This window comes from Erythrolamprus reginae, chromosome 1 (assembly GCF_031021105.1).
Source record: "Erythrolamprus reginae isolate rEryReg1 chromosome 1, rEryReg1.hap1, whole genome shotgun sequence".
Lineage (NCBI taxonomy): Eukaryota > Metazoa > Chordata > Lepidosauria > Squamata > Dipsadidae > Erythrolamprus > Erythrolamprus reginae.
Window position 1 is genome coordinate 84,674,746 of NC_091950.1, and position 15,183 is coordinate 84,689,928.

The following is a 15,183-nucleotide window of genomic DNA, read 5'->3' on the forward strand; positions in this document are numbered from 1 at the left end:
AATCTGAGAACCACAGCACATCTAAGGATTACACATTACCCTTAATAACCAAATGAAGAGTCAAATAATGTGGAGCTGTGCTGTTCAGAGTATAAATTCAGTTTGAGAGTAATTACAATTTTCAAAAAGATATGTAACTGATTGAAGTATTTGTTCATTATCATATTCAGTATTTCAAAAAATATTCTCAAGAACAATTTTGATAGCTTGAAAGAATTTTTTTTAAAAAATAAATGAAATTGGTAAACATTGAAAAGAAAATTAGCATGAGGAAAATCTTGAAAAGGACAGTGATAACATAAAAAAGCAACTTTTAAAGATTTAAATAATCTGAGTATTAGAAATGCTAATAGAAGTCAGTTCAATTGTGAAATAAGATAATTAAGAGGTTTATGACACCACTGCCTATATAATTTTAAATATAAGTATAGAGAAAAAAGCTGCACTATTGTCATTTTAGATAAACTGATATGAATTAATTCCATCTTAATGTTTTTCCAGCCTTTTAACTTACCTTTTCTATGGAACAGGGACTGTTGAATGTAGTCTGGTGCAAAAGGAGAAAGTAAAAATTGCAACCACCTGGAAATTAATAAAGTTTTAAAATCTTAAGATGTAAATATTAATTAAAATGAGTTCAAACTTGCTTTGTCACCTATTCTCTAAGAATTGTTGGATATTGTTGTCTTTAAGTTATTAGTCAAAATCATTCTATTGACAAGCCTGGAAGTATACACTATGCTCTTATACAGCTAAGCTTTGAGCCACTTCAGCCTAACATTAAAAGGGGCTGAAGGAGCTATAGATCTCTTGTTAAGTGTAATAGTTGAAGGGGTTCCCCTGACTGCATATGTGTTGCATTGCAAAAAATGAAACAAAATAAACTATTACTTACCTGTCCCGTGAATGGTTAAAAACCCTGATCTGCCCATGACGATAGAGAAACTTAGGAATCTGATATGGCTTTAGTGAAATGTGAAATGGAGACCATGTTTCTTGTCGTTCAAAGAGCTCTGGATGATTGCAGACCTATATGGAAATGTAATAATTATTACAATAACAACAATAATAATAATATAATGTAATGTAATTACATTTTGTAATAATATTACAAAAATAATTATTATTCTATATGTTTGGAAAAATACAGGAACAATTTTCAGGATTTAATCTTTTATCCTGCTTTTCCTCAAAACAGACAGTTTAGTACGTAATTATTTCTCTTACCCTGTAAAGCAGATCAGGCTAAGAGTTATTTTTTCATCAGTGTATATCACTTCAGTCAAAAATAACTCTGTGGCACACATACCTTATCAATAAAAAGGAATGAAACAATGCAAAACAACACACATAACAACATATCTGATAACATCATATATTCCCACTTCATAAAGCAATAACATAAATAACCACTTGGTATACAGGAACCCATATTTATGTCCAGTACGAAAGGCTTCATACAAAAACCTACAAAATCCTGATAAATTTGGGAACTCTTTAATTCTGGGAGGAATGTTATTGCAGAGAAGGGGACAGTAATAAAGAAAGTTATCTAAAGACATTATCTCTCAGTAAGATTTGAAGGAGAGCCCTGATCTTACTGGAAGGGCAGATAATGCTGAGAGCTATAAGATATCTGGTCTTTGGAGGTGGCAACCAATGCCTTAAACTGTATCTCAAAGCCAACTGTCAATTTGTAAAACTCACAGAGTGATAGTACTAACTGATTGAAGCAAGAAGCGCCTGCAAGTTCTTGAGTCTCTGCCTTCTGGAGTGTATTGGGTATTCAGGGAGGGGCAGTTCGTGCCTTCTAGACACTATATAGCTACCAAATAATTTTCAGAGGCAGCCTCATATAGAGCAAACTGCAGTAATCCAATTGAAAGGTTAGATTGCAAAAGGAGCTCTCAATCCAGGAGATTTCCAATTATGAACCAGTTTTAAACAAACCAGTGCAATTGTCCAAATATTGGGCCACAGAGAACTTCACAACCAAATTGAAATCTAAATCTGAGTCTTTTCAGTCATAGTTAAACAACTAACTGCTATTCTACACTGACTGTAAAGTATAATTTGCAACATATATTATTTTAGAATAGGCACAGTTGCCTTTTCCACACTTATATATTATCTTGCCAAAATACTCAATTTTCCAACACATTATATTGTACTACACAAAGTGGCAAGCTTACCATTGCAAATTATAAAACAAAAGAGGAAGAGCTTAAGTAAATTACCTTTAATTAATGTAATCTGTTAATCATGTGTTACAGAATGTGGGTAAAAACTACAAAAGTTTTCTTGAGACAAGCATTTCAGAATGATAGGTTTTCCTAAACTCACCTTCCTGAACTGCATGACAAGATTCATGAGGCTACTAGTAGTGTTCTGGGCTTGCTGAGTAGTGCCCATGGAAGATTGTAAAAGGTCATCAATTGAAATCTTATTCTTCAGAGCTTGATATAATAACTTCTGTCGACTGGTCTGCTGGCAATACATAAGAATCTCGATCTAAGAGAGAGGAAAATAGATTAAGCTATTGCCAACAGAACATTATATTAAATCCCAGTTCACAAATGCAATTCATAAGCAATCTTGGAGAGTAAGAAAAACCCTGTCAAAAATGTAGGAAATATTACTACATAACATAAAGTAATGAGATGTAAGAGTTCTCTTTAAGGAAAAGTTGGAACAATACATTTAAAGTTAAGTCTTCACAGCTGTGTATGATTTAACCTAGTCTACAAGAGACACGTTTTTGTTACGGATTTGTGTATCATATTCATTGATGACATATATTTTCTGAAGATTTTTAAAAAACATTATTCAGAAAAATACAAATATTATTTTACTATTCAAAACAGCATACAGCTATAAAGTCCAAGAATATTCTCAGCTACTGATACATGGAACTGGATGGAGATTCTGGTCATTTGATTGATTTTTGCTCCTTCTCTTTCCACAACTCTTTTATTACTCATGATTTATTTTTCTTGATTCTTAATTTTCAGAATTGCTATTATACCTATTACAAACTTTACAACCTTGAATACCTTTTAGAGAACAACAAAGTACTGGGGCATTCTGTAGAGGACTTTGTATGAGATTTATGTCCAATTTGGGAGGTGGTCAGCTTATGTCAATTCTGTTGACCTTGTCCCACTTTGCTACACATCAGCAGAACAGGTGCAAAAATCATATATCAAAATTCGTTCAATTAATTGGATCAAGAATTCCCAAAAGATATCATTTATGCAATAATCATCATGCATGATCAAAATGATCAAAACTGTGCATATATTGGATAATTTAAAAGTTATTTAAAAACTAATTATGTAAAAAAATATAACCATTGCACTGCAATGATAATCACTGCAAAGAAAAATCAAGTATCTAACAAGCACTCAGAAGTAGTACTACCATTACTACAGCTGAAGTGCTTCTGGGTTGAAAGGATTAGCTGGTGACATCATTGTCTTTGCCTGCAATGTGTTTACTATTCTGATTTATTAATTGTATGTTCAAATATATTTATTTATGCAGATACACATGGTCTGAAAGTATTGAAATATTATAATTTCTCTAGAAAGGATGGATCCTGAGATGCACTTTGGTCAAATGATGTACTTTTTGTCAATTTTCTGTTCCCTATAGCAATTCCCAGAGTTCCCTGGAGCCAATTTTCAGGGGCAACAGAGTACTATAGGGGAAATACAAAATAAATGAAATTAGCTTTCCCTTCTTTTTTTAAGACAGCAGATTGTTTAGCTAAAGGGGTATCTTTAGGTGAAGCACATTATTTAGCTGAAATGATGTCTAGCTCAAACCCAATAGATATTGAAAAAGCATTTTTAAGAATGCTGGCTTCACATCAGTTAGAAAAATCATACAATGATGTATAATGGGAAAAAACACAAGAGGACAAAAGAGTTATTATTTTGATTGGCACCTTGTCTGACAGTTCATTTTCCACATCTTTCTTGATTCTTCTCAACATAAAAGGTTTCAGGATCATGTGCAAACGTGACAGTTGATCTGAAATTGAGAAAAAAAAACAATGCATAATCATTTATCTAATGTTAAAAATGCTCTTTTATAAAATGATTGACTCAAAACTGGGAAAAGAATCTGCCATAGTTCTATACTGGCATTTTATTTAATCTATGAACAGAACAATAGTAACTGGAATTAGAGCAACTGATGTTTAAATTGATGGAAGAAACATAATCAATGTCAGCTATATTCAACATTCTACTCTGATATCTGAAACTGAGGAAGACTTAAGAAATCTTAAGGAATCTCGTGTTAAAGTAAAGGTAAAAAGTTTGTCTGTTGCTCAGCAATTTTTTAAAAAGTCCCAAAACTATGTTGGCAGGTTATGCCAATACAATGCATATTTGCAGGGAAGACATTGAGCTACTAACAACTTTATCTTCTTTATCTTCCTAGGCTCAAGTGTTCATAATGACTATAGCCATGAAAAAGGAAACAGTCACAACTAGAGCTGAAAATGGGAAGATCTTGTCAAAATGTATGTAGTCAAAATATTAATGCACAGAAATATCACACTGACAGTAAAGGTATGTATTAACAAGATCACGGTTTCCCAACTGTGATGTGGTTGTGAAAGGTGGATGATCAAAACAGCTGAACAAAGAAAAACAAACACCCTCTGAATTGCAATATGGAGAAAATGGTTGACAATACCATACACAACATGAAGCAAATCAATATTAGCTCAAATAAAACTGTAAGACTGCTCACAGAAAACACAGTGAGGGTAAAGCTGAAGGATTTTTGACACATAAAGCAAAAGAAAAGAAAGGGACACTGGAGATGATTATATACTTGAAAAGAATCAAAAACTGTTGAAAGAATGTCTGGTAGTGGATTGATATTCGCAGTGATGGCAAAAGCAAGAACCTATAAGAATTTAAAGAAGCAGCTGTAACAATCTTGATGAAATAATGTCCATTGGGTAATGAGGAGTCAGAAGTGACTGAACAATCATTAACAACTTACAACAGAGCTATGAGTCATAATTACTAAATATTAGTTTAAATATTGGCAGTAGTATATTTTCAATACTAATTGCTGCAGAAGGTGAATGGAAGAGTATTATTATATAAACGACCTGGCTATAAACTTTCCATGGGCATCTTGTTGAGATAGAACAATGAGTTACCTTAGCCTTTAATTTTATTCAGTGCAGTTCTTCTAATGTTTTAAGCAACTTATAACAACTGGTTGTTAAGATGTGAACAATTCTGCTCAGGTTGTAGAATTTGAATGCAAAGCATACTGAATCATGCATACTCACTCTCATCAATGGCAGATTTATTTTCTGCATGGCTTTCAATATCTTTAGAAAACCATTCATTGAACTCTTCATGGGAGTCAAACAATGTTGGCATAATGAAATGAAGCAAAGCCCAGAGCTGCAAAAGCAAAGAAGAACGTGTGATAAATATCCCATTAACTAATACAGCTTAAAAATCATTTCTTACATATATTGAAAAGGTTCAAGGAAATTTCATTCCAAAAATGTCAATGTGAGTCAACAGGACTGACAATTCAGAAAACCTTTCAGTAACAATGACATTGAAGACTACATCAAAACCTGATAATAGATCGAGAAATTTGATTTTCAGAGCACCTCTGGACACAAAGTCAACAGAAAGTGGCAGATAAGTCTATAAGAATTCACAGATTATACCTCAATCATATGTGCAAAAACATTAGATTTCTACTATTTATAGAAACCAATGAAAACAAAACATACATACCTCAGCCATAGTGTTTTGGATGGGTGTTCCCGTCAGCAATAGTCGGTTTCGACATTGGAACTGAAGTAAAATTTTCCAACGGACGCTGAATACCAACAGATTTTGAAGAAACTGATTTAGCAAGTGACAATAAAGGAACACATTGCTACTTTTAAAAAATACTGTTAATTCATAAGACTTCTAGGAAAAATAAAATACTATGCAGAATTTACTTCCATTTCAACTCCTACCCTCAAAACGTCGCTACAGAGCACTGCACACCAAGACAACTAGACACAAGAACAGGTTTTTTCCGAACGCCATCACTCTACTAAACAAATAATTCCCTCAACACTGTCAGACTTTCTACTAAATCTGCACTTCTATTCTACTAGTTTTTCTCATCATTCCTATCACCCATTTCCTCCCATGTTGACTGTATGACTGTAACTTGTTGCTTATATCCTAAGATTTTTATTAATATTGCTTCTTCATTGCTTATTTGACCCCTATGACAATCATTAAGTGTTGTACCACATGATTCTTGACAAATGTGTATTTTATTTTATGCACGCTGAGAGCATATGCACCAAGACAAATTCCTTGTGTGTCCAATCACACTTGGCCAATAAAAATTCTATTCTATTCTATTCTATTAATGTCTCCAAAAGTGCTTCTACAACATAACACGAACAATTTATAAGCAGCTCAATTATAACTATAAAAGTACAATTCCTCCTCCTTCTCTACTGACCCTCTCCTGCACATGCTACTTCCATGGCCACCTTTGCTTGCCCAGAGAAGAGCATCTGATAGCTTTTCAAAGCCACTGCCTGAACAATGGGAAAGAGGGAGAAACCTGGTTGTTGTAAATTCTTAGTTACTGAAAATAGTTCTGGAGGGGCCATGGAACCTAAATATAATTGATGCTTCTACTGACTTACAACCTAATCACCTATACAACAAATTAATAAATTCTATATCTACTGACCCTCTCCTGCACATGCTCCTAGCTATAAATAAAATAAAAACACATTTTAAAATGTGACAGCATTTTATTACAATTAATTACTGCATCTAAGCTTCCTTTCTTCACTGGTAAAATCAGAAAATTCTTTCTCCTATATAAGATACCTGGAGCTACTCTTGAGTGCCTGTGCTTCATCCAACACCATATATTGCCATTTCACCCGCTGAAAATACTTGACATCCTGGACTACAAGTTGATAACTGGTGATCACCACGTGGAAAGAAGCATCCTGAGTATATAAAGTCTTCTGCAATCAGAGGGAAAAAATGAAGTTTCATTAATAAAATTGACCCATCAAATATATGCAATAATTTTAAAATCAGTTTCCAAGCAGCTTGTTTCTAACTGGACATTTATGTTATCTAAAATATGATTAGGCAGATTTATGTGCATATGATTCAAGTAGGTGGTTACAATTTTCACGGCAGTTCAATTTATGAGCATTCCAGCAGTAGGTACTTCCTCTTCAAACATGGATTTATCTTTGAGTTCTGTATTATAGTTATTTCATCACAAGATGAGGTTAAATCACTAAGGAAAAAAAATCGATGTCGCTCAAATAATCTCTCAATTAGCCCTCAAATATATTTAAATAGTATAAGCCAAACATTTTGCAAATTCTAATTAGCTAGAGGGAATGAAATTCTCACTTTAAGGGAAGACTTTATATGCATGTGAAAATAAGAGTTGATACCCTCAAGTTAAGAGTTGGGGTTTTAGGACCTTAAAGATAAGTATCATTATAAGAAAAAGATATAGAAGAGAAGACAATTAAGATAAAAGTAAGAAAACTTATTATTAAAAAATATTCCTAAAATTATTACAGAAAGACAAGAATATATTTATTCTTTAGATAAATGAGAGATGGTACCTGACTCCAGAATTTCCTGATCACTTTTCGGTCATTGGGATTTCCCCAATATGGTAGCACCTACAATACATAGGAAACAGTCCATATAAGTATTTATTTATAGGAGTCCTTTAGTTCTTTCAGACTTTTGACATTCCTTGTTAACCAGATTCAGATTTCTGGCCTTTTACATCAGGCTTCCAAACTTGGCAGAAACAGAGTGAGGACAGTAAGAAGTAATATAAATCTACAATTTATTTTAATAACTTAGGACAATTGAATTTATGGAATGATCATGTCTGCAGTCACCTTAAATCTTGGAACAAATCTGGCGAACTCCTGATGCCAGTTGTTTAATGTGGAAGCTGGTGAAATAATTAAAAAAGGGCCCCAGATGTTCTCTCTCTGAAAGGAAAAAAACTTTAATTAAAGAATGTTTAATACAATCTTTAAATAAATATCAAATATTATGAGTAAGCAACATAATACATGCAATTTATACTGATTTCTTGATTCATAAAATAAGACAAAAAGGAAGAAAAAAATGCCTGAATAGTTTTTTGAATGTAATTACTTTGAGGTATGGCAGTACCTCATATTACTGCCATATTATGCAATGTAATATGCATACCTAGCAACCTTTGCCTTTTATTTTCAGTACAATATTTGTGTAACCCAGGAGATCTAATGAGGTACAAGTGTGGCACAAATCCCCTCATTGACAACCTGGGATTGAAGTTCAAAACAGTCAACACAAAGGTAAAAGTAAGGCTATAGTAGAGATGAAAGCCTGGGGAGGATCAATTAGCCTCAGGAAGCATAAGAGATGTTGAGTACCAGAAAAGACTTTGAAATGAAACAAATGAATGCCTGAATTGAATAATGCACACAGAAAGGAAATGTTACTACACATATGCACACAGACACATTACATAAACATGGGCCTCATTTCAATCATGTAAGAGGTGCTTGCTCTCTGTCAGAGATTTAAAGCACAATCTACCTACCTCAGCCAGATGCGCTAATAAGGCAATACTCTGTACAGTTTTACCCAGCCCCATTTCATCTGCTAGGATACCATTGATGCCCTGAAAGAATGAAATTGAAAACTTCAGTCTGAGTAAGGCCTAACAAATAAGCATATACAGTACCTTGAAAATCAATTCAGTATTAACCATCATCATTTGTCTTCAGAGACCATGACATCATAGTTCTTGAAAGTTCTGTAACATTCTCCTTTCCATAAAAATATACCAGAAAGCATCTCTGGAAATATATGTGTATTACATTTCCACAGATGACATTTTAATTTTACAATTAGGAACATAGAAACATAGAAGTCTGACGGCAGAAAAAGTCCATCTAGTCTGCCCTTATACTATTTTCTGTATATTATCTTAGGATGGATATATGTTTATCCCAGGCATATTTAAATTCAGTTACTGTGGATTTATCTACCATGTCTGCTGGAAGTTTTTTCCAAGGATCTACTACTCTTTCAGTAAAACACAATATAAGTAACCTTAGTTCAGCTATCTTTTTGGAGTCATGCCAAGAAGTAATTTGTTTGAAAGATTTTGCTTCAAGAAAAACAACCACACCTGCTCATAAAGGTTGGCTAGCCAATTCATCCCTTTCAACTGGTAACCTTTTAATTTGCCATTGAAAATGGTCGGCTGTGGAATGTCCTCTCCTGCCCGGATGGAAGGGTTGGCAAGGCTATAGCTCTCTCCAAAGCCAGTGCCAGATTTATTGGCAGCCCGAAGTGCAGCTGCCCGGCTCTCCTTAGCATCTTCATCAAAAGACCTGGTCTAGACAAAGGGAAGGGGGAAAGGCTTAGAGGGATGATCTTACATAAAATTAACTAATCCAAATCCCAAGATTACATCTGAATGAAAACACATAGGACAAGATACATCGTCTTTCGTTTGTTAACATGGTCTCATACATATGAAAAAGACTAATACAGCCTGCAATCTTTATCTTAAGTTTTACTTGATTCAATTTCTGAACCTAAATATTTTATATACCTTATCTCCTCTTCATACAGTTCCATGGGATAACGTTCACTTAAAATCTATGCCATTCTGATTAATCTTAATAAATATATTACCTAATTATGGATATCTTAATTTTTTTAAGGCTAAACTGGCAATTTACAAGAAATATAGAAAAGTTGTGAAGCCAATTCCAGACATTTTAAAATTTAAAACATTTTCCAATTTATATTTTATTGTACACACTTACTTGGGCCTGATGAATTCGAAAAGCATCTTCAGCATTCTTCAAAGCCTGAGCCTTGTAATAGTTGCTATCTGATAATAAGGCAAAATTTAAAATCAAAACAAGAGTTAAATTACAAAACTCTACTTATAAGCTATTCACACATTTCTGAAAATTAATTTTGAAATAGAGCTGAACAGATTGTTTGATAACATGCTTCACTTACCCAGAAAAGTGCCTCTCTTTGTCTTGCTACTTGTGTCTGTATTTAAGGGTTAGAGAGGCACTTCATTTGCAAGCAATGCCCCTTATTAAAAAATCAGCTCTAGTTCACAGTTCAGGATAAGCATGCAAAGTAGCAATGATAGGATTTCCCTAAATCTCACTAGAATTTTACCATAATCCTTACCATAATCCTCTTGAGTAATGTTGACAACAACTCCTCCCCCAATATCAATCTGTCTCTGGATAGAACTGTCTTCAAGCTTCCTCAGAATGTCTTCCTGAATTCCATCATGTCCTGCATCTCGTTTGCGACTCATGAAGTGGGCATACAACTCCGTTTGGGTTATCAGGAAATTAAGTTTTCTCTGCTGTCTTTTAGCCTAAAGTCATGTATTAGTAAATAAAATAAATAATTTCACATGTAAAGATCCACATAGAACAGTTTCACAACGGAGGACCTAAAACAATGATTTCCTGAAACATGTATTGAGTAAAAAAATGTATCGCCCAAAATATCTAACTAGCTGGAAGATCTAACCTATATATTCTTGATAATTCAAAAATAATAACTACCGTATTTTCCGGCGTATAAGACGACTGGGCGTATAAGACGACCCCCTAACTTTTCCAGTTAAAATATAGAATTTGAGATATACTCGCCGTATAAGACTACCCCTCTTCTGTACATCATAGACCTGACTGAGTCTAGGTCTATGATGTACTTGCATTGAGAAAAAAATCATTTCTGAACATGATAACACAATATTTTAATTACTAATGATGAAGATCTTATTGTTAAAATTATGAATGAATTATTTAGAGAGAGAGAGCCAAGTGGGAGCACTCTTCTGTCTATCTCTCCATATGTCTCTGTCTATCTGTCTTGTCTGCCTCTCATATTTCTCCTCACCACAATTAAGTTTATTATTATAACTCATCATAATTTGTCAACACAAAAAGGTGAACCTGGCTATTTTCCTTTCTCCTACCATCTATTCTGCAGGTATCTTTCAGTCTAACATGCAGCATGCTGACACCTATGTGAGAATCTATTATGGAATGAGAATCTGTATGTGATATCATGATATCGCAATCCAAACAGCCCATCCATTTTTTCCTCTTTCCGCACTTTCTGTCTTTATCCTCTTGCAATGTCACTTAAACAGATTTTAACTTGTCGGGTTTAATTAGTGACCCTGCCAATTTTCAGTACTGTGCAGTGTGCTATGATACAGAGCAGGGTGAATAATATGACCTCAGCTTTTAAAGTTATTTTAAAATGTTGCCTAAGAAATATGAAAAGATGATTCTTTTTGGAGGAAAAGTACATTTTCAATGGTTAAACATAAGAACAAATACAAACAGGCAGAAATAAATGCATCCAGTTTAACATTCAATCATTTCCCTGGCTCTTTTTATTGAAATGAACAAGTTCATACATTCAATTTTGCAACCACTAATAATGTTGGTCAAGTAGGTACAAAAATACCTGGGGAAATGATCAAAGTCTTTCTCTCTCCCCCTCTCTCTCCCTCTCTTTCTCTCTTGCTATCTCTCTTTCTCTCTTTTTTTTGCTTTCTCTCTTTCTCTCCCCCTCTCTCTCCTTCTCTTCTTATCTCTTTCTCTCTCTTTCTGTCTCCCCTCTCTCCCTCTCTCTCTCCCTCTCTTGCCATCTTTCTCTCCCTCTCTTTCTCTCTCTCCCTCTCTTGCTATCTCTTTCTCTCTTTCTTTCCCCCCTCTCTCCCTCTCTCTTTCTCTCTCTCCCTCTGTTGCTATCCCCCCTCTCTCTTTCTCTCTCTCCCTCTCTTGCCATCTCTTTCTCTCCCTCTCTCTTTCTCTCTCTCCTCTCTTGCTATCTCTTTCTCTCTTTCTTTCCCCCCTCTCTCCCTCTCTCTTTCTCTCTCTCCCTCTGTTGCTATCCCCCCTCTATCTTTCTCTCTCTCCCTCTCTTGCTATCTCTTTCTTTCTCTTTCTGCCCCCTCTCCCTCTCTCTTTCTCCTTCTCTTTCTCCCTCTGTTGCTATCCCCCCTCTCTCTTTCTCTCTGTCCCTCTGTTGCTAACCCCCCCTCTCTCCCTCTCTTGCTATCTCTTTCTCTCCCCCCCTCTCTCCATCTTTTTTTCTCTCAGCAGCGGCAGCAGGGTGATCAGCTGTGAGGCGGAGCTACGGAACTGAGGCACGGACGGCGGCGTGTGGGCGAGCCTGCGCTTTGCGCAGGCTCGCCCAGCTGGGAGGCGGTGTTCGCGCGCCCCCAGCTGAAACTGACGTCCGGCCGGGGCGATTCTTCCCCGGCCGGACAGGCAGCGTGTGAGCGAGCCTGCGCTCCGTTCAGGCTCGCCCAGCTGGGAGGTGGTGTTCTCGCCCCCCCCCAGCTGAAACTGAGGTCCGGCCGGGGCGATTCTTCCCCGGGCGGACAGGCACGCTTGTGCTTCCAAAGGCAGCGTGTGGGCGGGCCTGCGCTCGGCTCAGGCTCGCCCAGCTGGGAGGCGGTATTCTCGCCCCCTCCAGCTGAAACTGAGGTCCGGCCGGGGCGATTCTTCCCCGGCTGGACAGGCACGCTTGTGCTGCCAAAGGCAGCGTGTGGGCGGGCCTGCGCTCGGCTCAGGCTCGCCCAGCTGGGAGGCGGTGTTCTCGGGCCCCCCCCCAGCTGAAACTGAGGTCCGGCCGGGGCGATTCTTCCCCGGCCGGACAGGCACGCTTGTGCTGCCAAAGGCAGCGTGTGGGCGGGCCTGCGCTCGGCTCAGGCTCGCCCAGCTGGGAGGCGGTGTTCTCGCCCCTCAGCCATCGCAAATAGGCGCCACTGTCCTATATCCGGCGTACAAGACGACCCCCCACTTTGGAAAAGATTTTCAGGGGTTAAAAAGTCGTCTTATATGCCGGAAAATACGGTACTTATTTAAAAAAAGTATTATAATATTAGTAAAATACTAGAATGAACTGAGATGGACAAAATGAGAATATAATTGAACAAGAGAGAGAAATCAGAATACTATCTGGTCTGGAGAAGAGGATTATGCCTATTTAGAAAAGAGAAAGATGAGTATTAAATAAGAATTGGATAATAACATATGAATACCTCTGTGTATATGTGTAAGAGAATATATCAAAAATGTCTATGTGTGTAAGTAGTAATGTAATAATAGAGTAGAAAGTATTAAAAATTAGAATTTAGGTAACTTATAGATACTAGTGAAAGGGGTACGAAGTTGCTGTAATGAGGAAAATTGTTTGCTTTATGTGTTTTGGTGCTTTTTAATGTTGAAAATATTCAATAAAATTATTTTTTAAAATAAAAAAATAAAACAAGTATTATAAAATAAATCAGTCCAACTTTACAAAAATCAAAAGGTGAAATGTGAAGAGAGCACATTCAAAAATTACAACAATTTTAATAGGTAATAAACATATAACAAATCTTGTGTTTTGTGCTCTCACAGATGGAAAAGGAATGTCCTATTTTTCAATTAAAGAAGAATTCTTGTTTTAAATGTAGGTTCATCTTGGAAAATTACGGCATATAAATTTTTTAAGCAAACTTTAAAAATAATTTGGATTAACCTTAAATTTATGACATGGATAATATTAACTGGAACTTTGTACTCTAGATTTGGACTAGTCAACATGATGGTCACAGGCAGTAATATGTTTGCTTGTACATTCCCAGGTACTCTATATGTATTTATTCACAGGTACCTTACCCTCACTTAATGTATTTTCAGATTCATTTAATTAAAAAAGAAACTAATACAGTAAACTGGAAACTAAGTCCTTAGCTTCTGGCATTGTCTTTATTTACGGAAACGTTTCTGGTTCTTACATAGATCGCTTTGAGACCAAGAATAGTAGATGGGTACATCTGTCCAGGAATAAAAAGTGTGAATGGTTGAGAGTACTCCATGGAGCTAGGGAAAGGGAAATTTGTCACTTTGCTCATGGTAAATGGCCAATCCATAAAGAACAAAACCATATAAGCATGTAAACATTTCGTGACAGCATTCCGGACCAGCCCTCAGAATTCTAAAGGCCTACCAGCCCAAAGGATTGCCTTTCCTTTCTGTAGAAAATTGATTTCAAAATTCAGAATTAAATAAAAATTAGTTTATAATCTCCAGAAGGAAAAAAACAACAATGAATACTTTATATTGCGCTGACTGCGGGACAAGAGCCACATTAGTTGCAAAATAGGTTGCAAAAAATAAGATGTCTTGTGAGATGCAGCTCACTTCATCAAAAACATGCATACCAGTTGAATCTGATGAAGTGAGCTGCAGTTCAAAAGAGTTTATGTTTTTTAATGAAATTTGTTAGTCAGAAAAGTTGCCCCAGTGGCTGTCTAATTATTTGCTGCAATGTCTGCTGTATTAATATCTAGGTTTCATTCCCTAAATGAACTATTCTTACTTCTCTCATCTCCTCATCCAATTTGCGTTGTTCCAGTGCTTCTTTCTCTGCTCTTTTGCGATGCTCTTTTTCCACTTTTTCGTATTTTTTCCAATACAGAAGCATCTCTTTTGTAAGCCGACGTGCCCTTGGTAGAGTTTCTTTGCAATTCTTTTGGGCTTGAATAGCTGCTCGGCGCACTTCTCTCATACACTGGTGAGCCAACTAAAACAGAAAAGAAAAGAGGGGGAAATACAATTAGGCAAAGAGAGAAAAACCTGGAAGAGAAGTTTATATTCCCGAGTCTTGCAATGGAAACAATTCTTGAGAATCTCCTAGTACCAGAGCCTAAATTTACAAAGGCTGCTTTATTAATTCCTTGGTCTTATATAGGAGCGATTTCCCTTTGCCTCTACACAACACTTTCTGTAAACTAAGGTAATTATTAAAGTCCATTTCAGGATTCCCTGTCATCTGAGACAGGCCATTATAATACACAGCTGTGAAAATCTCTTACTAGAAAGTTTTTCTAGTGCCTTCGTTGGTAATTATTTTTCATTTTTAAATTGATAAAAATATTTTAATTCATTAAAATTCTGATGATCAAAAATGTTTTCATTACATTTTTAAGACCACAATCCAATTCAAACTAACTTGATATTAGACCTATCAATGCAATGTTTTCCTTCTGCTTGAAGGTACTGTATGTATC

The 15,183-nt window shown here is 35.9% G+C and overlaps 1 protein-coding gene across 1 annotated transcript in view; it reads right to left on the reverse strand.

Annotated features, from left to right (window-relative positions):
* The window catches only part of INO80 (INO80 complex ATPase subunit), a 65,651-nt gene that overhangs the window by 33,755 nt on the left and 16,713 nt on the right, over positions 1 to 15,183 (reverse strand). The window contains exons 9-22 of the mRNA XM_070757076.1: positions 14,493 to 14,696; positions 10,278 to 10,473; positions 9,893 to 9,960; positions 9,247 to 9,456; positions 8,653 to 8,733; positions 7,955 to 8,050; positions 7,667 to 7,726; positions 6,900 to 7,042; positions 5,787 to 5,871; positions 5,321 to 5,438; positions 3,950 to 4,035; positions 2,344 to 2,511; positions 896 to 1,029; positions 515 to 582 (exon numbers count right to left, since the gene is read on the reverse strand). Of these exons, the coding sequence (XP_070613177.1) occupies positions 515 to 582; positions 896 to 1,029; positions 2,344 to 2,511; positions 3,950 to 4,035; positions 5,321 to 5,438; positions 5,787 to 5,871; positions 6,900 to 7,042; positions 7,667 to 7,726; positions 7,955 to 8,050; positions 8,653 to 8,733; positions 9,247 to 9,456; positions 9,893 to 9,960; positions 10,278 to 10,473; positions 14,493 to 14,696 (1,717 nt within the window). The remainder of the gene's footprint in view (positions 1 to 514; positions 583 to 895; positions 1,030 to 2,343; positions 2,512 to 3,949; positions 4,036 to 5,320; positions 5,439 to 5,786; positions 5,872 to 6,899; positions 7,043 to 7,666; positions 7,727 to 7,954; positions 8,051 to 8,652; positions 8,734 to 9,246; positions 9,457 to 9,892; positions 9,961 to 10,277; positions 10,474 to 14,492; positions 14,697 to 15,183) is intronic.